Here is a 25,242-nt window from a genome sequence, read left to right as displayed (position 1 = left end):
CGTGTACGAATTTATACGTTTCTGTTTAAAACCTTAAGTTCATGTTTGGTTTGCCGTCGATGAAGATGGCAGAGGTATATGTCCTTTTTGCTGCAAATTAAACGACTACATATTTTGACATTTGTATTGCCATATGTCTCATGTCTTATATAAAAACTAATTGAAAAATGCAATACTCTTCATTTCGTTTACCGCTCTTTAGAAATATGTGTAAAGTGGCGAAGTCAACACCGCCTCCTATAGCAATTTTCGGTAAGATTCTTAATCCGTACTGGCTAAAAATTATTTAGTGAAATAGTTCAGAATTTATAGAATTAAGGTTTTCTGACAATAATTCTACACAATATGTACTTTTAAGGTATTGAAGGACGCTATGTAAGTGCGCTATATAGTGCAGCATTACAAATGAAACAAATTGAGCAAGTAGAAAAACATTTGCAAGCCTTACAAAAAGAGCTGGTGAAGCCAACGATAATAGATTTTATAGAATCTAGTATGATATCTGCAGGTGACAAAGCGAAGTTAATGAAAGATGTTGGTGAAAAAGCAGGTCCTTTGTTTTAAATTTCATATAATAACAAATCTATTCTACTTATTCTAATTCACTTTAAACTTCTCAGGTATGCCGCCTGCAGCTATTAATTTCTTATTTGTCGTCGCCGAGAACGGGCGTTTAAAATTGCTTAGACGAATGATAACTTTATTTTCTACGGTGATGGTGGCACATCGCAATGAAGCGCTATGTGAAGTGATTACTGCTAAGCCCCTTGATGACTCAACACGCAAAACTTTGATGGAAGCTTTGAAGAAATTTGTGAAGGGCAAGAATATTACACTGACGGAAAAAGTTGATTCTTCAATTATTGGCGGCTTGATAGTCGGTATAGAAGACAAACACATTGATATGAGCATCTCAAGGAAGGTGCAAATGTACACAGATCTTATAAAACAGTCAGTTTAATATTTCAAATAAATGGTATTTATAAATTAATGCTATAGCTATTTTAATACTCTATTGGGCAAGTAGGTATGGCTAGTTGAGATTTAATACAAATTCTTCTCGCATTTTATGAGACATAGCCTGGATTTCTAAAGAAATGCTACAGCCCCATACTTGTAAAAATGTCTCGGTTTGTCTGGTGTGATCAGATTGGCATGATGACCCACCGCGCGGTCCTTTGGGGTCATCACGCATGGCGAGTTCTGTAATAAATTTGGGATCTTCTCAGCATGTATTCTGAAGTTAACTCTATCGGAATTTAAAGTTCCGGTCATGACTCTTTGGAAGCTTGAGGTTAAGACCCAAAGCTCTTCTTCGCCTTTGATGTTAGTTACGATTTTAACACCACTTGCAAACTGTAGTGTCTCTCTATTGATGGCGATTTGATGGAAATTACTCGTTGAGTATTCTGTAGCTGAATTCCAGCACCATATGCCCGGAGGTTCCATTAAACCGAAGAACAAAATGCCATCCTTATTCATGGCTTCAGCTGCTGATTGATTTGGTCTTTCTTCTTCAAATACCTGAAATTTATAGACTTTTTAATTGGAAGTGTCTCTAAAGTTATTAAACTGCAATTTACACACCGACTGTAAAAAATAATAGTGTCAAAATTAATAGTATCAAAATTAATAATGTCAAAATTAATAGTATCAAAATTAATAGTGTCAAAATTAATAGTGTCAAAATTAATAGTGTCAAAATTAATAGTGTCAAAATTAATAGTGTCAAAATTAATAGTATCAAAATTAATAGTGTCAAAATTAATAGTGTCAAAATTAATAATGTCAAAATTAATAGTATCAAAATTAATAGTTTCAAAATTAAATATTATTTCGCAAAACTTACGCTAACAGAGTTTGGGTCAGCATTTGAATCATGGATGAAAGAATCGTTCTGAAGCACACTGGTCCGCACGACATTTTCTTTTACCGACGCAAGCGCGTGGAAGTAGAGGAATCGATATCCATCTGCTAGACGAGGGGATAACGCGAAGCCAAATACCCCGTCCATCAAGTCAAAGGTCTCACCTAAAAAGTACACATATTTATTTATTTTGACATTTTCCTATGCCAAATTAAAGATTGATTATATGTAATATGGAAGTACTATAGATTATTCTTATACGACCGAGTCTTTTCTCGCATTTTTTATAGAATTTTTACAATATTTTATTTTTTTCATTTTCAAGAATTGCCCCGATAATATTCTTACAGGACTTTCAGAAGTTCCCATTCTTCTGTTACTTCTTTATAATTTGGATTAAAAGTGTAGGAAAGTTGTATGTAAGCTTAGCAGTCGGAATAACTTCAGCAACGGGATTCCGAATGATTGACGTCATCGCGGATTTGAAGTCAGATTTTAGGTGTCGCTAAAAAAGAGTTTAGGATGGCTATTATTATGTTCTACGAAAGAGAATAAAGTATATATTACCGTCAATACTGAACGATCCGTGCGATGGATAAGGGAAAAAGTGACGATGTGAGACTCTCCACGATCGGTCTCTGTCAACATCAACGACCAGAATTCCGAAGCCAGACACGTCGGCCACGTACACAAATGTGTCAGAACAGTCATTTGGACCGCGCCCCTTTATGTCCACTACCTGAAAGTGAGATATAGGATTTGCTTTTCTAATAACTCTAAAAAAAGGCTACTTCATACAGATAATTCTTGTAGTATTTGTTTTGTATATGATCTAATATATCTGGAATAATTTTGAAGGTTACTAAAAACTGCATATAGTTTAAAAGAGTTTTAAATGCAACCTATAACAAAAAGTAAAGCCTACGTTACGTCATTTTATGTAAATTTAATAAATTCGTCAGTTAATGGAGTTTTACATATAATCTATTAGGACTTCTAAGTTTACTAATACTGAATAAATGAATAGAAATAAAATTAGACCTTTTTATATCAGAAATAAGGGACATTTAATTACTTTAACCATACTTATTATAATATACTACGTATATGCGTATATATATTTACGATAAATAAACAATGATATCCCTTCGTAAATAAATACGAAAGGAATATCATTGTATTTTCAATTCATATCCAAGAATTTCTGCACACTTGAAGAAATGAATATTATTTTTTAACTTCGACATATTTATTGCAAAGGCAATCTACTAAACTCAAACTCAAAATATCTTTATTGAAGTGGGTAACCAAGTACACTTTTGAATCGTCAAGTTAAATTAATCGTAAATTTACATTTACTACCAGTTCGCAAGTCAAGGGCGTAGAGCGGGTAAGAAGAACTGGCAAGAAACTTTCCGCCACTCTTTTTAATCGCCAAGTATTGTCATACAAATTGTTTGAACTGGAGCAATTCAATCCCAAGGATTAGGATCATTTAAGTAGTCAATAAAATTTATAAAAAGCTTTGCTGATTAATTTTCGTTTAACGAGGGCTTTGAATTTATTTAGTGATAATACTCTAATTTCGCTTGGGAGTTTGTTGTAAAAACGAATACAATTTCCATATAAGGAGTGGTTTATCTTTTGGAGCCTGGTTGGTCGTACACTCAAATTAGTTCTATTTCGCGTATTATACTGGTGAAAGTCACCATTTGTTTTAAAATCGTTTATATTTTTTTGGACATACAACAAGGCTTCAAGAATATATTGACCAGATAGTGTCATAATATTTAATTCCTTAAATTACTAAATAGTACATTCAATCATTTTAAAACGTAATATAAACCCTAATGTTGTGAAGTACTTACAGGTGTTATGAATAGTGATGAGGCAATATAGCTTGACGCATTTACACGGTGACGGTATATCAGCTGGTCATTATGAAGGTTGAATGCAAGGAGTTGAGGTTGACAAACCTGCGCATCCCCTATCTTCCCTGAATCCATTACCCACAGTCGCTGGCATTTGTCTATCTATAAAGACAATATTTATATGATAAGCGACTTAAAAACTTAGTTCCTTAAACTTAGTAATCCTTTACAATCTTAATAGAGCGTGGTGCGTGGTATGTCTCGGAAGTGGGAATTTCCTTAAAGTGGGAATTTTGGATGGATGGAGTCTCTGTATGGCTTCCTTCCGAGTCGTTATGATATGTTAGTTATTTCGACTATGTGTTTGCATGTTGTTCCCACGAGAATGTAAGTACGTGCTCCTATTTCACCATCCCTCCTGCTGATAGAGGACAAATCTTTGTTTTTAATTTAATTCATTATTATTTATTACTTAAGATGTCATGTGGAACATGGTGTAATGGTTGCAGCTCCTTACAAACGTTGTGTACATTGTGTTACCTATATGAATGACTTGACTTGCCTCGAAATATTCTAGTTACTATTGTCATAAATGTTAAATTTATAAATAGTGAGTTTGGAAAGTGTGTGAAAAGATGTAACAATTGTTGAAGTTGGATTTACAATTTGTGAAATTTTAATATTATACAATTTTAACTGTTAAATTTGTACCGGTATTTTTTACTTAAAAGGGTCACTAAATTTAACTATCGTAAAGCATATGATGTACTTAAAACGAATAAACACATTTTATTTATTATTATTATCACTTAAATTGTTATTACATACTATGGTCCGATCCTATCGAATTTAGTCTAGCTTGCGTAGACTTCTTTTTTTTATTACTGTAATGTTATGGGTAAACGCAAGATTGACTTTTATCGCTCTTAACATAAGCCATTTGGGTCGTATAATAAATATGCTAATCATATGTATAATTACCGGTATATTCTAGAGACAATGTAGTCTTTGGTATGTAGCTAAGATAGTATCAGGCTGACTAGGAAATTAAAAAAACTTTCAAACTACTTTCAAAGTTATAAACAGACAAGGTCAAAGTTTTAAAATAAGAATGTCTTGTTTTTCAATTAAATATATAGCCTACGCAAAAACTTATCAGAAAAAATGAAAAACCAATTAGGCGAGAAAATGTAGGTTATCTTAAACGACTCTACGTTTAACAGTCGTGAGCAACGGTTATTGCTTAAGTAAATGAATAGTAATGTATTTTTGTTAATCTTTATTACGCCTAATGAATGCGTGGAGTTTTAATAATTAGCCCACGATGATAGTGCATATAACAATATATACTTTATTGGCTTATTCAAATTTTACATCGATGGATTCGCGAGAATAATTATTCCCGTTCGGAAGATAATATGTGGGCAATTGTCTTACTGAAATTATTTTGAAAATTATGTTGAATAACACGAATTAAATTAACACGATTTCGTTGCTATTATTTCTATCATATATCATGTGTCAGATTAATGTAGGCTTTTTAAAAATAGGGGGCAAATGGGCAAGCCTAACTTGATGTTAAGTGAGACCGCCCATAAACACACATTGTAAGTAGTCTAGCAAGTGCGTTGCCGGCCTTTTATGACGTACGCTCTTTTTGAATTGGTTCTGAAACACTTTAGTGGGCAGCTGCTTCCACACAGTGGTGGCAACCAAACTTTAAAAAAAGGCCTTAAAAATCGCACAGTTGTGGAACGACGGACGTCGAGGTGATACGGATAGTAAATTATCCCGTTTCCATGGAAACGTTATCGCGTAATATAAGTAAAATGCAATAATTAATTCACTTACAGCGACTCGAAAAACAGAAGTCATTCCATCACAATTGAAGCCCTGATTGTCGTGCCAAGAGTAGTCGGGATAGGCACGAATGCGGCTATCATCCTCCACAGTACCGAACGTTATTGGACGTCCCATATCGAAACGAGGTATGGTTACGAATATTCTGGACTTTTCTGGACCTACAAATATCGTATATTAAACCACACAATAGCCTTACACTTGTGTAAGCCAAAACCATGACTTAATTCGTAACACGTTACGTTTATCTTTGGTCTCCTTAAGTAATGTTTAAAGAACTTTATTTCTCATTACAAAAAATATTTTATTTACATGAGAAATTTAATATTATATACGAACGAGATACACGTCGCCATCCGCTAGCCCAATTATAGTCTAATGGGCTCATTCTGATGTGAATCTTTAATGCCATTTTGAATTGATTAAACACGCTAATGTTACGAACCTTAGACGCGCTTAGACCTTAATTGCTTAAGGACCTAATTAGGTCAGCTCTCTGTGTCTATCAACCAAAATTAATATTGTTTCCCTAGGAACCGAACCATAGGTGATATAAGTACATAACTGAGTTGATTAGACTTAAAATAGTTGCCCTAAATGATATAGCCAACAATCGATTAATAAATAAAAACTAACCTTTCTTATGCTGAACATCTACGTCTAATGGAACGGAGTTTCCTTTTATATAATACTGTCTTTCCATAGCAATCTGCTGCACAGCTTCACTGGGAAATACAAAGTCCAATTCCGCCCATTGTCTAACTATCCTTAGTCCTGTCTTGGCACCAAGACCTGGCCAGCAACAGGCCAAGCAGTAAGCCAGGAGGAAGAAACGCTCTACGCCGTAACCCATTTCAGCCTTATAAATGTCTAGAAGGTGGGAATCTGATGAAGAAGTAAGAATTTAAAACACTTTGTTAACTGATTTGGTTATTGAATCTTATAATTGTCGTGGTCGTAAAGTTGACATAATTATTTAGAGTGTGCAGTCACTCTGTGCTATGTCTAGATGAACGTAACTATTTTTTTATTAATTTGTGGAATAGAAGGAATTGTGTGTATGAAGTGGAAGTACCCAAAAAAGATACACAGATATCTAGAATTAAATGAGATGATAGAAATATAAAATGTAAAGTATCTGAAATAAAAGGCTTTTATCATTATAATTATATTTATTATCTGTCATGTTATGATTTATAAATGTTGCGTTCATCTAATGTGATCAATTTACTTATCATTTGACTGTCGCGATAATTTGCGTAATTTTGTCAACAGTTAAAATAACGTAGATGCTTCTTCCGCGTTTGTAATCAATTATTTAAAAGGAAGGAGAACTGGAGAAATTATTCTTGCTATTATAATTCTTGCCGATAATAACAAGTAGAAACTGATTAATATCACAAGACTGTTAGGGCCAGATTAAAGAGAATTGAAGGGGTAAGGCAACATATTTAACAATGTAATATTGTATGTAATGTATTATTAAGAAGATTAACCTTTCAAGGTTTCTGGTATAATAATCAAATTTAATTGAATAATGTGTTATAGTTTTTAGTTAAAATTTGGCCTAAGTATGCTGGTAAATAAATACATTATAAACCTTCTCAAATGATATTTAAATTTATCGTACAATATATACGGCTTAATAAGTTTACTTATTCATTTAACATTATCACTTAAAAATATAATTTACTCGACACGTTATATTTAATTCTCCAATTAAATAAAAAAATCATAATTTCGTATTATAAAGTAATTTTCAGGCTTTTTTGTACATTGTTACTAGACAAAACTTTAAAAATACTTTACCATATTGACTCAAAAGCTGACCGCACATCCTGTTTTGGTTTCTCCGAGACATTTTACACTAATTGAGCACAAAGTTCACAAATCCTATTACACCATTTATTTAAAATACTTCACGCCAAATTAACACAATACACCTGCGCTCAGAATAAAGACAAAATGTAAAATCACTGACTTTTATACATTAAGAGTACATTCTTAAGCTCGCGTTATTTTTAAAACACTCGTAGAATTAGTCCATTACCATTTATAATATTCAACAAATACGGATTTATGAAAAGAATTCAGGTATTATTATAAGAACTATAATTATAAAATCAAACATCTGTGTCAACCGTGGTTGGTCTTGATGTGCGATTTAATACGTCTGCGTTTTAGGATAACGGTTCATACTTAACCGGTTAATTTGTTTTTTAAAACGATCACTGGCCGTTATGAAATATTAAGTAATAAGAATAATGAAAGCTTTTTACAGCTGCCCGTAGCAAGGATCATTTTAAAAATGGATAGGCCGCGATTACGTGAAAAACGGTCTTTTAAGAAAGTGAACTTGAATCAGAACAAGTAGTGAATGTTTATTGCAGTATATTAAGTATCAATTTATCAGCCCCGGTATTATGTAACTAAAAGGTTTACACATCCAGACTTTAATATGAAGTTTTTGTATCACCCGATTTGTCATTAAAATATTAAAAGTGTCGAAAATTTATTAATTTATTTCTTCGATAATAAAAACACGTGGCATTTTAATTTACAATCGTCATTTAAGATTTCAATAAATAATTTTGATTAATAAAATACTATTATTTAATAAATTCTCTTTACGAAATTGTAATTTTAAAAATAGAATTTCTATAAGGTAATTTACCCTTCTCACTCTCTCGCAATCGGTCTCAATCGCTCTCTCCCTTTTCTTCGACAAAACGCTGCATAGATTCGTGACGCTAATATGATTATTATTACAAAATTGCGTTTGATCCGTAAAATTTTTACCCTCATGCGCCTAAAGAAGTTTCACTTCAAACCGCACGCACAGCCATATAAAAATATACATGCAAATTGAATTGAATCAGTCGGTAACTCGTGCCAAGTTATATACAGGTAATACATAAGTTAAGATACAATTAAAGACAAATATAAGGATTAGAATATATCGTCAAAGTCGACACCATTTCATACAAAATTGCAGACAATATCGACTAGTCGACAATGCATTATCTTAGTAGCAGGTCAAAGACCTCAATTGCAACAATGATTATGGGTTTTTACTAATTTACATATTGTAAATTGAAATTCGTCAAAAACTTATTTAATCGAACAGTTACAAAATAACGGGTGAACAAATTATTTATATGTATATTCATTATATATTCCCGCACATAATTTATTTTTTAACAAGATCTCACGGAGCAAGCAACAAAAAGTATAGCGTTCTAAGTTATATGGTTCCGAATTTAAATTTCGAATTACGAACTCAAGTCTGCTATCGGTATCACTTATCAACAGAATGAAATCTTATACTGAAAGGTCCATTGAAGCGTAGCAGGAAAACTTCAATTACTAATATAATTGTTGTTGCAAAACAAAAGATTGCTTTTCTTAATAACCATAGATGTCGTGACTACGTATTATCTTGTATTTAATGGCTTGAATAATTAGTAGGAATGAATCGATCGTGTGCTCATCTTAATTTCTATGTTAGGGTTGCCAGATGAAGGTAATAATTGACATAAACTTTATAATTCTTTTAATATGATAAGGAGGAGTTTTAATTAGATATATTATATGGCATTTTACTTTACAATTAAACATTGCAATTAAATAATTTTATAATTTATTTACTTTTTTTTAACAAAATTTTCAACAACGATTGGACCACAGACACTACGAAACCTAGTCGTACGTGTGAGTTTTCTGTAGGCTTTCGGGGTCGCTTTCGATTTTTACAATTGTTCATAAAGGTTTTAGTTCTACGCTATCCTATGGGCTTCTAAACGCGATATCACTGCATAGGCAAGGCAGCTTGGAGACTAGAATGCATTTTTGAAGTCACGGTTTGTATTCATTTGAGTGTGATTAGTCTAGAGACGGTGTCGACCAACGACATGACAATCGTTAGTTCTTTTTTTAAATTGTATAATATATGACGATACTAAACAGCATATCTAGTTACAAATTAAACGGGATAATTTTATAGTCTACATTCTTGCTCTCTAGGTCTGTGAGTTGACATAGCTCAAGGAATGACACCTCACAACCTCTTTAGGTCTTGGCCTGAGATTTCTGAATGTGTTTCATGATCATTTTTTAAATCTAATAGGCAAGTAGGTGATCAGCCTCCAGTGCCTGACACACGCCGTCGATATTTCGGGTCTAAGATATGTCGGTTTCCTCACGATGTTTTCCTTTACCGTTCGAGCGAATGTTAAATGCGCACATAGAAAGAAATTCCATTAGTGCACAGCCGGGGCTCGAACCTACGACCTCAGGTACGAGAGTCGCACGTTGAAGCCACTAGGCCAACACCGTTCTGACAAATTCCTTAGTTAAGAAAAAACATATCTGATAACCCTTTGTAAGCGGACGTAAGATTCGCTAACCGCATTATTACCATCGTGACTTTGAACTTGCCATGCTCATTATCATTGTTATTCCGGGATGTTTTCAAGACGTTTGATCTGTGTATGACAAGTAAATTAGGTTTTTATATTTTGTATTAGAAAAAACGTTTTTTTTGTTTTGCTGCGGTTGAAACTAAATTTATGTTTTATAGAACTTCTTGAACGGAAATAGGCGTGAACTTTTTTGCAATTTACATAACTAGCTGTTTCGTTTTTTTGGCGAAGTAGGATTGCTACAAAACAATTAAAACGTGGATTTATGGAATATGTAAGTAAAGAAAAGTTATAAAAATTGAACCGTCTTCAAACACTAAAAAGTATTTAATAAAAATATTATTTATTACTCTTGATTTGTCTTATATTCCCAAGAGTATAAAATGTATTTAACGATAATACAATTATGGACATCATATAATGGTCAGGTTATATATGTTCTTAAACGTTTAGGTTTTAACTTTTTATTTAGATTAATTTTAATATTGCATTTTATTTCTGGTGGGTTTACCTATGTTGTTTTATGTGTTTTCGTTTACTATTTATTTTAATTACGTAAATAGTTTGTTTCTATATAACTTATATGTAAGTGTAGTGTTTGTAATATTATATTTTCTTGTATTTTTAAGCATGAATATTGTTTTAAAACCTATAAATAAATAAGGCTTTTTTAAGTTGATCGAAAATCTTCGTTATGTATCGAAATCTTACGGGCTCGAAGTTACTACTTTTTACATAAAAAACGTCCGTAATAAATAGATGCTCATTAAATCTTAATTATTTTATTATTAATTCAATCTACACTATCTGTCATTAATAAGAATCAATATGGCTGTGTCCTGAATAGAAATAGGTAATAATTCCTTCAAATGTACTCTATTTTTCGTTAATTTACATTCACCAGTTCGTTAACAAGTTAGTTATTATTATCGCTGTATATTTAGTATAACGTCTAATTTATGTATCGAAATTGACAATTAAGAAAAACTTATTAAAACCAACAGAAATTATTTAACTTGGTAAATTGGTTTAAGTTCTACTGTTATTTTGTACACTACCAAATTGTTCTTTTTACCCTATGATATACTAACAAAATAATACCGTGAAGCGAGATTTTAAAATAAGATAAAGAAAGTTCATTCAGGTTGACTGAGTAGTTGTTGCGGGAAATAATAATTAGACCTTAGCTAGTTACTTTTCATGGTACCATGACCAATATTGACTTTCATTTATTTTCACCGTTACTTCGAAAGCTTTCTATAGAATTGATTTATTTTTTTCCTCCTTCATTGATAAGCATAAAAGAACCAAGAGAACATATTTTATACTGAATTTATGTTCACCGTAATGTTGGATTTATTTAGTTGTAATTAATATTATAACATAATAAACCAAGGTTTATATTTCAAATTATTGATTGATACTAGAATAAAACAATTATTAGAATAGCGATTCATAGTCACAGTTTAACATTAGTATTCTAATGGTGAAGAAAGAAAGAATTATTAAGCCTTTAGTGGAAATAAAAATACTGAAAGTAACTTTTCGTATAATACAATAGTAAACGCTGGTGAAAATAAAAATAAAACTTTTACTATTTACCTTTTATATAAAAAAATATGTGTTATATATTATATAACATTAAATAAATAATGTATATTAAATATCGTGATGGCTTACTTGGTTTGTGTAGATAGAAATTAAGTTGTTTTACCAAAGACAATTCTATATACAGAATTAGTATAAGTAAATTATTGAAGTTATAAATTTATGGTGTCAAGCAGATGTCGTATTTACATAATCATTAGGCATCTTTAAATAATCAAGCCAAACTTGGAGGTTAAAAATTATACACGAGTTAATGTATAACTGAATTCATCAATATGGAATTTATGAACTGGACTTAATTTGCTTGTATTACGAAACTCTATAATTGTCATAATTAGCAAAGTTTAAAACGAACGGTTATACCGTTATAGAACGGATTACTGATTTTAAACAATAAATTGTAAACTTTTGTGTACATGTTAATGCGTATTTAAATACGTGACATTTTCCTAGCAAACTTACGTAATGTATAAAGATTTTTTGAAGCTTAAAGCTGGTTCTGACTAAATATCATTTATCGTATTATAGGTCATAAGCGAATGAAAATTAAATTTGACATTTCACGTGTGTGATATGTGACATGAAATGTCAAATTTATTTTAATTAAAATTCAGTTATTAGTAGAAATTTTAGTATTAAAATTTATCAAATAAATCGTTTGCATCCGGTTACAATATTTTTGACTATACAATCCTGTTTAGAGTCTAATCAAAACTTCCATTTATAGAATGACCTTAGGCGAAAAAACGAAAAAAAAAAACATACCTTAATGTTGTTATATTTCACTATGGCACTAAGATTAAATAGGTATTAAAACATACTAATAATACGAGTATCTCGTTCGGAAGACGACTCCGTACTGTTGTGAAATCAAAATGATTAATTCAAGCCCAATATATATGGCTTTATATTATAATTAATAATTGTTATCGCTGATTTGGAAGTACACTATTATATAGTATTTGAATGTAAATATATTTTCTATAGTTCTGTAATTCGACTATTGTATTTGAATTAATCTAACACTGTGTGACAGTCATTTTTAATATTGCTGAAATTAAAACTACTACATCGTGTTGTATGAGAAAACAATTATAGCTATAGAGAATTGGGTTACTCCATATTAAATTAAATTTTATAGAAATTATTATTTCATAACGGTTGTAAGAATGTGCGTTTAACTAAACTATTGCTTATATCGTTAACTAAATAGTCGAAAACATCGTAATGTATGTAAATTATTTTTAAGCTTTTTGATGAAGACGGCATTGACCGTAGCCATGTTGACTGATAACTTGTTGGGGAAATCCGTATTGGAATAACATAAATGACATGTTTGGAAGGCAGTTTTATATGAACGGATTCCATCAGTGTGAAGTTTTTTATGTAGTTTGATTCTTTTTTTATTATATGCTATAATAGATTTTTAAATTGAATAGTACTTATTAAATCTGATGTTACTGACTTACCGGATAGATAAATTATTTTTGTATGTATATAGAATATTAAAACACGAAATGCATATTACACGTTTATTAATAGTAACATGATCGTCCAATAAATAAAAAGTGTAACCGGAAGTAGAATGATTTTAGACGTCTATAAGTATTAATTAATTTTACGGTAGTTTTTTAAACGTGGCATAGAATCCGGGTAGGTAATATTAAATTGATTACATTATTAATAACTTGACCGATCTATTCAAAATTTTAATTGTATTCGCGAGAACCAAAGAAATTATTATTTCTATGTGTTAAGTGCCAAGCCGGTGTGAATTGTTAATATTATGTAATAAGAGCTTAATAGAATCACTACACAAAATACACACTCCTTAAATGGACATAGTTCCTTGACGTAGCTTTAACTTAATGAAGTCCAACCTTTCATTTATTGTTTTATAAATACACACGCGGAAGTTCTATAAGCTTTCAAATAAATGCATATCGTAAAAAACAGCTTGCTAATTAGCATTTTTAGGTCATATTTAAGTACTCATAAAGATATATATCTTATAAATATACAAATATATAAAAATACATTCACCTTCGAGTTCATGTAACTTTCCATGAAAAATAAAAAAGTAAGAACTCCTTGAAACAAATTTAAACTGGCCTTAAATTAATAAAATTGTGTCACAAATTTGTTCTATTTTTAAATATTATTCTAAAATTTTGCTTTTTAATTTTTGTTGAGATTTTTTCACTTTTGCCCATAAAAACCGCGTAACAGTGAAAACAATTACAAACTAATGGACTTGCACCAGCTGATGGTCAAAATAAAACAATAAACAATGAGCGGATGTAAAAATAAAAGAATAATCTATTGAAGTAAATTACAACATTTTATACTAAATGCGCGCTATTTCTACATTGTGTATCCTCTTATCTATTTTTATGGTTTGACACTTTAGTGTCATACAAATAATCGCTGTAAATAGATTTTTTTACCTAGAAAAGTACTTAGTCGAGTACAACACCGATGTATTAAACGTTTTTCAATGACGTGGACTTTTCATCTTACAATCAGTAACCAAAAAAACCATGGGTTGCACAGTGTCGGCAGAAGTGAAAACCTGAATATTAACGTTGTGCATTTTGATATTTTGGAATGGTTAGGGAATAATTTTGCACGAATTGCTTTAATTATAAGTATAAAAGTACTATCATTTATGTGGTAGAATACAATATTTATTTAATGCGCTATGGTACACAAACATGACAATTTATATTACATTAAATACGCCGCGCCAGCTGTCTACTCTCCAAATTTCGATCAGGACACGTGTCCTGACGCAAGTTTAACATTTCTTACCCATTCCAAAAAAAGTGTACAACGCCGCTAAAGAAGTTTTCACTTCAAAAATTCTTCTAGCCCTTAAAATCTTTTTCGTGATATTTTTTTTTATAGTCAAGCGAAGGTGATCAGCCTTCTGTACCCAACACTCTTCGCCGATTTTAGCGATGTTCACACACTATATATATACAATGTGTGTTCAAGGACAGACTTGCTCAAGTTTATCCTAGTTCTTTCTGCCCATAAGGGTTCTTGATTATATTCCCTTCCCGATCATTTCAATTTTTGTACTATGAGAGTGCACAGTAATTTGTTATTGCGTTATGAATTATAGGCAGTACCTCGGCTTGGACGAAGCGAGGATGCATGTATATAATATTTAAATTAAACACAATAATCACGAATTACTTGATTACAACGATTGTAATAAAGCATAACATAAACATCAAGTGTCTTAATTCATAATTTTATTTTTATTCAACAGATGGCGATGTGCACGTTTGAAACGCAAGAGCAAAACGTTACCAAAGAAAATATAAAGCATTTGACTAATTTTTTATATAGATTTTTAAAAATAATAACGTTTAAAAGTACATATTGTTAATTTTTAATATAGAGTCCTTCTCTTTGATTAAGAATAAAATTCTTCAGCTAGTGTCTCAACTGTCTTCCGTAGGTAAGGTGATTTTCGCACATCAATATATAATCATAAATGTATTAAATTATGTCATTACTATTCTCTTATACGTAGGTTAGACTTGAATATTTATAGTAGGTAGTTGCACATGGCTTTAACTATTTTATTTCAAAAGTAGAATTACAAGTTTTTGCCACGAAGTTATTTGTTTCCGCATTAGTTTCGATTTAGATGTATAGAAATATTACATTGCTAAGACAATGAATAGGCGATATATACTTCTTAAATTTTGTGGTATAATTATTATTTGTCAAACCTTTAGATCTTCTACAGATATTAGATAAGGTTGAGCCTAACCAATAGTAATGGCTTGCATTGCAAACGCCCTTGCATCGTGAGTAGTGTTACACTTTAAAACATTCTGTAAATTGAATGAACTCCTACACTATCTAATCAAAAACAAAATTGAAGCCTCTATGCACTATATTTTATTGTTATTGCACTGCGTGATGAGAGGTTTGAAAAACTAACATACTGGCTCACCTGATGTTAAGTGATACCAAGTCAAATTGATTCGGAAATACTTTATGGGCAGCTGGTTCCACATAGTAGTGTTGCGCGGCAAGAACTGCCTTAAAAACGCTTAGTTGTGAAACGACAGACTTCGGGTAATACAGGTAGAATTTCGTAATCTGCCTCGAAGTCCTATGATGAAACTCAGCTGCAGGTTCATTATCATTCAAACCACTCCTCTCAACACGTGGTAAATGCGGTAGAAGATGCAGAGAGACCCACATGTCTAGGCAACGCCAAGCGATCAAGCCGCTTGCAAAACTCGGCTCGGTCATGTAGCAGTCTATTAATTATTTTCATAAATTGTTTAAGAACCTTTATCAGGGTTTTGTAGGTATTAAACGCTGTAAAAATATGACTTATCTTAGACTAATTAGAAAGTGTTCTACTTATACAACATAATACATGCTTACTATATCTAGAAACAAGATAGAATACTTTTTCCTTGTTTCCTAACTCGAAGGAATTAAAAAAACCTTGCTTTTTTAACTCCTTCGAAAACTAGGATATACAATGTATCAATATTTGCTAAGAATATTTTTATATAGTTTTACTAGAATTGGTCTATGCTGTGGCTCGATTTTTAGGTAATATTACAATATTATGATATAATGAGCTCGAAATTAATAATAATTATCTTGTATAATTGGTGAATTAATATATTTTTCACAATACAAGGTTTACGTATTGTCCTTTCCTTCCTTGTTTTTATTTTAATAGTGTTTTCTTGTTGGTAGAACACGAAGTGTCTATTTTAATATACATTTTTATCCATGACACAAGGCCGTGAACTGAATTGTACAGATAACTAAATACAAACAGATTAAAATTAAAACAAAACAAATGACGTTCACACGATCTGTGAACTTCATATTGTGAAGTCATTAGGAAAACAATGCAACTATATAAATAAAGTATGCAATTATTATTATTTATTTTTATATTCTATTTGTTTAAGTAGCCAACAGCTTATACAGGATGGCCAAAAAGTCGTGGATCAAACGCAAATGACCGCTGATGACCTCATCTATCCCCTATTTGCTTTTGATCCACGACTTTTTTGCCACCCTGTAATCTGTATAATAAAACTGAGTGAATACAAAAAATATATATATGTGTAAGAAGTAAAACTTCTTTGGCAAACTAATTTTTAAGTCTTGTTCATATTTATACAAATCTAAAGAAATTAGATTTCCGAGACTTGAGGGAGGGAAAAAGGAAGATATGTTAGGAATTTAATTTATTTAATTGTCATTAAAATATTAAAAGTGTCGAAAATTAATACAAATTATATTTTTTTAAATTCATTTCTTTATAATAACGTGACGTGGCATTTTAATTTACAATTCGTCATTTGAGATTTCAATAAATTATTTTGCATAAAATATAAAATACTAATATTTCATAAATTCTCTTTACGAAATTTTAATTTTAAAAATATATTTTCTATAAGGTAATTCGCCCTTCTCACTCTCTCTCTCATTCGGTCTCAATCGCTCTCTTCCTTTTCTTCGACAAAAACGCTGCATAGATTCGTTACGCTAAATGATTATTGATTATTATTGCGTTTGATCCGTAAAAATTTTACCCTCAGCGCCTAAAGAAGTTTTACTTCAAAAATACAAATTATAATTATGAGGATAAAAATTGCAGTCCATGGCCGCATGAAAAAATAACTTTCTATTTATTATCTACTGCCCCTATGCCAAAGCGTGTGTGGTATACATTTTCCTGTTTGTAAATAAACAACCTAGATAAGGGGCAAACGAGAACCATAATCAAGGTAATCCCCTCATTACAAGGAATATTTACTCAAATATCGGTCATTAGGTAAATATTAGTTGCGTCTTTAGAAATACCCATATAATTTGCTTTATGTAGATTTTTCGGAAGAATTTCTAATAAATATCTATTTTCCTAGTACGAAAGATTATCCGTAATTTTGAGTTTCTATATGTGTATGTTGCACCATCCTCGTTTTGACTGCCAAAACGAGGGTGTCTTTGTGTAATAATTTGTAATAGAATATAACTTTAATGTGCGTACAAAAAAATATGTGATGTGATTTTACATAGGTATCGTAAAATTTAAAAGGACCAATTCCATATAAGTACTATATTAATTTCCAACTTTTTTTTAATCTTAATAACCAACTTTTTTTATATCTAAAGGGATACTGAGCAATACCTGTTACTTAATTTCTTATAATTAATGACTAAAAGATTTGATATGATTATTAAACGTTCATTATTGATACCATTACTCTCCTGCCCAAGTTTTTTTACTTATAACAAATAAAACGAATCTTAAATTACTACATCTCGATACCTACCTCAAATTAAAGCTTCTTCTTGCTATTAAAGAACAAATCCGTGAAAAGGTATTATCAAAATAAAACAAAATTACATTTTAGTACTTTTATTGTACAAAAATACAAATGTAGGAATGATGTTTCGTAATACATTTATTATAAGGTAAACTTTTTATAATGTACAATTAAAATTATAATTTCCTATGAAGCTGATAACAGTTGGAATAATTGTTATCTTTGAAACTAAACCTTACAATAATAATATATGTATTTACAATTTTTCTGTTCGTCTGTCTACTATTTATTACGTGTTTTGGTAACTGGTAACACTTGGGTACTATCAGCAAACTCATTCAAATTTAATTAATTATTCACATTGGGAATTCCCCTAAAAGGGAATAAACAAAGATTGGTAGAATTTATTGACGAATTTGTAATGAAACTAGTCAAAAACACAAACATTTTGAACATTTTTTTATATACATAATTGTTAACTTTTTTATCCCCTAGCTTTCAAAACGCTAGAGAGCTTTTTTTAAAGACCGTTTCATTTGTCACGATTTTGGCTTGCAATATCTTAACATAGAAATTCCAGCAGATACGGGATTTCTTGTCTGAAGTAGTATTTATCATGCGGTACGCTTTATACTCCTATATAAAAATAATTCACTGATTTAATGTTTAGGATTCAAAAATATGTATATTACAAGTGAAGCGGGCATCCAACAGCAAATCACAAAGCGTACTGCTACACGGCGCACACATACGCACGGAACGAATGAGACCAGATTTTGTAGATGGGTGTCGATAAAATGTTTCAATTAAATTTATAATGTATATGACTGTTTATTTGTGAAATATGTGAGCATCCAGCGCATTATGATAGCCGTTATTTTAATATTTCCTTTCATCCGCTAAGTACGTATTTATATACAGTTTACTATTGTGGTAATAGTTTATTACTACCACAGTAAAAATTACTCGTTTCAAATATTTCTAATAAACATCCCATCGTAAGCCACAAGTGATATATGAAGATTGTCACTTGAAATTCAAGTTTTGAAAGCAAATATTCATTAAAACAATAAATTAAATTTTTGTTGTAAATGGCCGTGTTTGCTGACAGTACTTTTTCGCATTTTAATGGAAGAATGGCACGTGTTACAAACAAAATTTATAACTTAACACGATATTTAAATGTGTTTATTTTTCTAGAGCTTAGTAATGAGTAGACATGGCGGGTTTAATATTCATCTCATACTAGCAAATGTTTAAAAACTGGCTTCTGTTTCAAGTAATACATACGCACAAACATACTGTTAAATAACTTAAAATAGGGCGCCTCGGACATATATGACTATATAATGATTGAATTTTTTTTCGCACAATTGTATTAATTTTTTGTTTTTTAATTATTTTGCCGTTTGATTTCTAATTATCTAAGAGGCATTAAAATATTTTATAGTTAAAGGAATTACGGTAAATTGTCGTCGACTCTAAAATAACGACCAGTTTCCATATCGTTTTCTACTAGTATTTTCGAACGAGTCGTATAATTTTCTATGAGAATCTTTTGTGACTCTAGTACTAGCGATATATTTTTCTAAAACTTATTTCTGCTTCGAAATATATTCAACTAGTATTTATATGGAAACAGGCTCTAATGACTGGTAAAATATTTTTGGCGGTACGAAAAATTCTCTATTTCCTCTTTTTTTTATTTAATTAGATTATTCACAGGCCAAGAAAATAGAATCTTTTTTTTACCAAATTACATAATATTGGCCAAAATATTTTTTATTAAACAGATCTTAAAAGTATATCTCAATTCTCAGAACCTCGCGATTTGTCATACACGGTTTATATATATATATACTGTATGTACTGTACATTATTGGTACCTGTTGGTACTTTTACTTTTTAAATCGCAATTTATTTGGATATATGAATTAAGATAATTCTTACTATTTGAGACCAACCATATAAGATTAATCGACGACACTGTAAGAGTTTAATCTAACTAAAAGATGACAGACTTATTTATTCATAGTTTTATTACCAATTTTATATCTTTTAACGTAATACGAAGAGTCGTATAGTTAACGTAATAGAATAGTTAAAATATTTTTTTATCGGGTCGCCCAGTCTTTAGTTCAAAAATTCAAAATTGTCTGCTGTCAGTTTAATATGGACTTATTTGGTTTAATCTATCAATAAATACATTATATACCCTTATTCATAGAAGAAACAATCGATGACACCGTTTTAAAGTATTCAACTGTCTCTTTTCATCATAGAGTATATACAATGTGACAGAAAGAGACAAAAGAGTGGTTTAGATTACAATTTCTATGAATACGGGTATAGTCTGTCGTCTGTTTTAGTAAGTTAGAAGTTAGAGGTAAGGTTAGCTGTTGAGCGACGTTGTATGTGAGGTTGAGACAAGTAGCCGCCGTACCCGCCCTCGACTATACGCAATACGCGTACATTGATCTGAAATTAACAAAATATTATAATTTTCTCTGAGTAAAATATATTACAAAAAAAAGGGTGCGTGTACTTATGTACGCGCGTAAGAAGCACGTACTTCTTTGGCTTTCTTTATTTTTTGAAGTTATACTTCTTTGGCTTTCTTTATTTTTTTGAAGTTATACTTCTTTAGGCGCGTTATAAAAAATTTACTATAGTGAAATTTTACGTTGCGCGCGCACCGTGACACAAAATTAACAGAATGAAGCTGCCCACTAACGAATTCTTTTTAAACCCGCCCCAAAGCGAGATGGGAATAAGACAATGTACAAGTAAAAAGAAATAGAATATGCGTGAAGTTAGCAGCTATGCCAAGAATTTTGAATGACCATAATGACCTTTTAATAATAAATATTTATTAATAACTTTGAAAACCACACATCAACTCATAAAACAGCTTTAACATAATTTCTCAATAAACAGTATGATTAAGTAATATAGATATTAATACAAAACTTGAATTTCAAAAAAGTGGTGCCGTAACTTGAAAATAACCAATAAATTATCTAAAATCGACAGTTAAATTTACAAGTTAGCTGACTTAGCGTCATATAAATATTAGAACCTCACTTTTCTATTTTTAAATTCTTTCGTTTTTATTTGTATAAATATAATTTATTTACATAGCCTTGCCGATTGATCTCGCAATCCAGGAAAACACCTTGGATATGATGACCACTACTAGTTGCCACAATATAGTGCTAAGTAAACTAGCGAGGTGGACCTTGGAAATGGATATACAGATCTATCTACGATACTAGTTTTTTAATAGCTTGTAGCAATCATCTATCTACTAGCGTTTTAGAAGTATCATCTATCTTCTAATATATAAAATTCTCGTGTCACAATGTTCGTTCCTATACTCCTCCGAAACGGCTCGACCTATTCTTATGAAATTTTTTATTTCATTAAGTCTGAAAATCGGCTACTATCTATCGTTAGATAAAATTTGTTGTTTTTTTTTTAATGATACAGCGTACAAAAATACATACAACCCTTGATTCACCCCTCTACGATCAACCCCTATTGTTTATTTGTTAATTAAAATCTTATGAATTTAGGTTTATATACCTAGAGAAAAATTCACAGTAAAGTCTCTGGGGTAGCATGAAATGTTTCATGTTGGCATGTACTAAAAGGGTAGGCTTAGTAAAATCACATTAAGGAGAAACGAAGTTCTCGGGCACAGCTAGCTCGTACTATATATAACAATCAGTTCTACACGACAACTTGACCATTTGACAAACTGGTCTATGGTTTATCTGTTATCTATAACAGCAAACACCTTTCGATTCCAATTTCAAACATTTGTTTTTTTTTTGCTTATCAACGCATAGTATCACAGAATAATATCAAATAGTTCTATAGTCTGTTGAAATGAATTATTGACACAAAAGATTATAAATAGATGATTTAAGTTTTTTTTACAATTCAGATAAAACAAAAAATAGCATTAAGACCGATCAAGTAGCACATCCTTATTTAAAGTATGTTATAAGTAGTAAAGTTTATTATTTCTTTATTATACTTAAGTCAACGATACCGAAATTAATTTTTTTTTTAAATTAAAATTATTGTTTTGTTTTTGCCAATGCTTTAATATAATAAATATTTGTTCTCTCTATCCCTCAAATATATTTAATTGTTCTAACCTCATGCTTAGAGACAGATCTCTTGAAGAACTTGTGGAATCTGGTTGAGAGCACCCAAATAGCGCCGTTGTCACGTTCCGCCCATCTTACTTCGGCACAGAACTGCAATTTCTCAGCGTCTTGGGCTAAAACTCTGAAATTTAATTAATCTTTAATATTAACACTTATTTGAGAATACAAGACACCATTCCCTGAGCAAGCGCAGCCTCGTCACTAATGAGTGAACTTTTTGAGGCTTTTATTTATTAAAAATCAAGTATGTTATTACTCATTTCCTAGTACTAGGATCGTTTAAATAAGCAGAGAAAATTTTACACTAGTCCTGAACATTCTCGAATTATGTAAGAAATAAATATTAAATTATTTAATAAACGTCAGCTAATGAGATAAACGTAAATAAAAAGACGGCTTTTTTTAAAAGGAAAGTAGGTAAAAGTCTTTTACTCTTTGTTACTCAGGCGTGGTTGGTCAATCACGTAGTCAATGTGGTCACATTATTATTATAAGTGGGATAGGCTAAATTTAATAAAAATATTTTTGTATTCAAAAATCAAATAATATTCGACTCTTTGTATCTATTATACCTGTGTGAGTTGGTGATGGGATTCCAGGCGGCGACAGCAGTTTCTGTCATGGGGCTGAAGAATATGGTGTCATCCCTTGGGTCCACGGCAATACCAAGACCCTGAGAGGACTTGCGACCGACTAGATTGACTGGCAGATCAGCACCTTCCGCTGGCGGACCGGAAGCCAATACTGCTGTTGACACGCTGAAAATTCTGTAAAAAATATTATGATTTATTATTTAAATCACGAATGTTCCCCTTTCACAACAACAACCTCCACTAGCTAAGGTCCTTAAACAACAGCCTCGCTTCTTTAACTTTTATATTAAATATAAAATTAAATAATTTATTTATTTTAAATAAATTTTTTGAAGTTTTTTTATGAAATTTTCAGACTCATGGTTATGGGTACTTTGACTCAGACCCATAAACATACGAGCAGGTCTACCAACCACCCTTTTATGAACTCTCGACCTATCATGCCCATCCCAGATAGTCTTTTCGTGTAGGATACAATCCTATAAATATATCTCTAGTTATTTCTCATTTTGCAAATTTACTCCACACATTCTAATTGATAATATATTAGCCAATTATGTTATTCTCTTTAGATTCTCAAGGGTGTATTGTGTCAGAAAGAAGATTAAATGGTTCAAAACTTTGACGTTAAGTTTTAATTTTTTTTATAAATATACAATTTTTGTTTAACCAATGACAATAAAGCGAGAACAACTTTCTCACGAATTTTGAATTATTATATGTTATTAAATATCTTCTTCTGTTTAGTGTAGATATAAAATACTCGATTTTTTATTCTTTTATTAAAGCATTAAGACGAAAAAAAAACAAATATAATAAAATAAAAATACTGAAGAAAGCTAAATAAAACACTTTCGTATTTATTCTGTGTCACATTGAAATCGGTATGTTTACCTTTCAAAGGTGACTGATAAAGTTATCTAATTTACATATATTAAAAATAAAAAACTCACAAAAAACTGCATTTTCCTGTTGATAATGTCAATTGTTTCCTTATATATAATGTAATTGGGGATTTTAATTATACTATGTCATCAAGTACAGATATCATATCAGTCTACATATTTTCCTCCAACTTGATTTATTTATTAATATTATATATTATTAATAACGCGGCGATTTCTCAAGTTTTATTTCTGTAGTGTGAAATTTATAATGATTTGTCAAATCCATCATTAGTTGTGCGTAACTTTGCACTAGTTTCAATTGTGTTATTATAAAACTAAACTGAATAATTTTATTAGATTTGTGTTCTTACTTTTTTATTTGTTAAAAAAAACGAGAATACTCCTACAGCCCGATTTCCTATAACTAGGTCCGGGTCTCCCACATTATAGTTGGGTTTTTATTGTACTTGGTTCGCATCCATGATCTTTCCATAACTACATATATACCATATATAGATTTGAAGCAGAACTTTTATTCTGCTTTCTGCTGCTATTTTATTTTTTTATTATATGAAAAAAAACGTGATAATTTATAAATACCTATATATCATTCTAATAAACAATATAAACTGGTAAGTGCAGTATTGAAATAATTGTTCTATAAAACATTTTATATGGCTATGAGATTAAATAAACTAGTGTATGCAACTGCATATAATTAGATATTAAAACACTCGTGTAATTTTACTACACTCATGTTTTAATACCCTCTATTATAATATGACAGTTGCATAAACTACTGTTACAATTTCGTTTAGAATATTTAAGTACTAAGTTTTTGTTCTTTTAAAGAAGAGTCTTCGGAAGAGTCTGGACCAGTAAAAATAATACAACAATAGAATAATAGACCAGTGCAGATAGCCTTTAAAATAAATAAAAAGTGAAAAAAATTACAGTAGGATGAAACCCATATGAAAAGCAGGGGAATATGATCGAAATGAAAGGAAAAATAAATTACGGTCGATCTGAGGTCGGGAAGGGGCAGGGGGGGGAGTTTTAAGGGTAAAAAACGGTTTATCTCGATTTCCGGCAAAACTACAAGTCCTATCGAAGAAAGTTAAATGGCAAAGTTGGAGGTAATAAAAAGATCTAAAACTTTTGTATTCACACATTTTTCACATAACCTCAAAATTTATGTGAAAAATTCAAAAAACCTAGTTTTTGGTTTTTTATTTTTATCTTTAACAAAAATATTTTTTTTTTAACGAAATTTGGTGAAAAATTACCTTTCTATGTCCCAAATACACTGTAATTTATTTGATTAAAAATATTTATTTGTTCACCTTATTTTGAATTAATATCGAAAAAACACCCTAATTTCAATCGAAAATTCTGACGTCAAAATTTCAGCTTTTTTCAAAAAGTTGGTGTGCTTTCAGTTCGTTGAAATCTCTACTTTCCTATGGTAAAAAAATATATATATTACCATAGTAAATCTTCTCAGAAAACGCAAAAAATCGTATGCACTAACGCCCAGACCTGTCATCCCCTTCCTTACTTCTCTATGAAATACGAAAATTTTAGCCCATCTAAAGGCTAAATTTTTTTTTTAGGTCACTCAGGTATAT

The 25,242-nt window shown here is 30.7% G+C and overlaps 3 protein-coding genes across 4 annotated transcripts in view; 1 reads left to right on the top strand and 2 right to left on the bottom strand.

Annotated features, from left to right (window-relative positions):
* The first annotated feature begins 97 nt into the window (after positions 1-97).
* On the top strand, positions 98-991 carry LOC125057055 (ATP synthase subunit O, mitochondrial-like). The gene is made up of 3 exons (XM_047660496.1): positions 98-252; positions 359-550; positions 621-991. Exons 1-3 carry the CDS (start codon positions 168-170, stop codon positions 959-961), a joined length of 618 nt encoding a protein of 205 aa, XP_047516452.1. The 5' UTR covers positions 98-167; the 3' UTR covers positions 962-991.
* On the bottom strand, positions 942-12,522 carry LOC125057053 (protein yellow-like). 2 transcript variants are annotated; one of them, XM_047660494.1, is made up of 7 exons: positions 12,393-12,522; positions 6,235-6,483; positions 5,590-5,759; positions 3,736-3,900; positions 2,435-2,606; positions 1,850-2,031; positions 942-1,524 (listed from the first exon to the last, which is right to left on the bottom strand). In XM_047660494.1, the coding sequence occupies exons 2-7, from the start codon at positions 6,449-6,451 to the stop codon at positions 1,090-1,092; spliced, it is 1,341 nt and encodes a 446-aa protein (XP_047516450.1). In that variant the 5' UTR covers positions 6,452-6,483; positions 12,393-12,522; the 3' UTR covers positions 942-1,089. The 2 variants fall into 2 exon arrangements, with proteins under 2 accessions (XP_047516450.1, XP_047516449.1); XM_047660493.1 differs by lacking the exon at positions 12,393-12,522 and adding an exon at positions 7,408-7,712.
* A 5,902-nt stretch (positions 12,523-18,424) lies between these two features.
* LOC125057054 (protein yellow-like) overlaps positions 18,425-25,242 on the bottom strand; it is a 30,803-nt gene continuing 23,985 nt past the window's right edge. Inside the window, exons 6-8 of the mRNA XM_047660495.1 lie at positions 22,707-22,901; positions 22,123-22,255; positions 18,425-20,434 (exon numbers count right to left, since the gene is read on the bottom strand). Of these exons, the coding sequence (XP_047516451.1) occupies positions 20,330-20,434; positions 22,123-22,255; positions 22,707-22,901 (433 nt within the window). The 3' untranslated portion in view covers positions 18,425-20,329. The remainder of the gene's footprint in view (positions 20,435-22,122; positions 22,256-22,706; positions 22,902-25,242) is intronic.

The sequence above is a fragment of the Pieris napi genome, chromosome 16 (assembly GCF_905475465.1).
Source record: "Pieris napi chromosome 16, ilPieNapi1.2, whole genome shotgun sequence".
Lineage (NCBI taxonomy): Eukaryota > Metazoa > Arthropoda > Insecta > Lepidoptera > Pieridae > Pieris > Pieris napi.
This window is presented reverse-complemented; position numbering and strand designations above follow the sequence as displayed.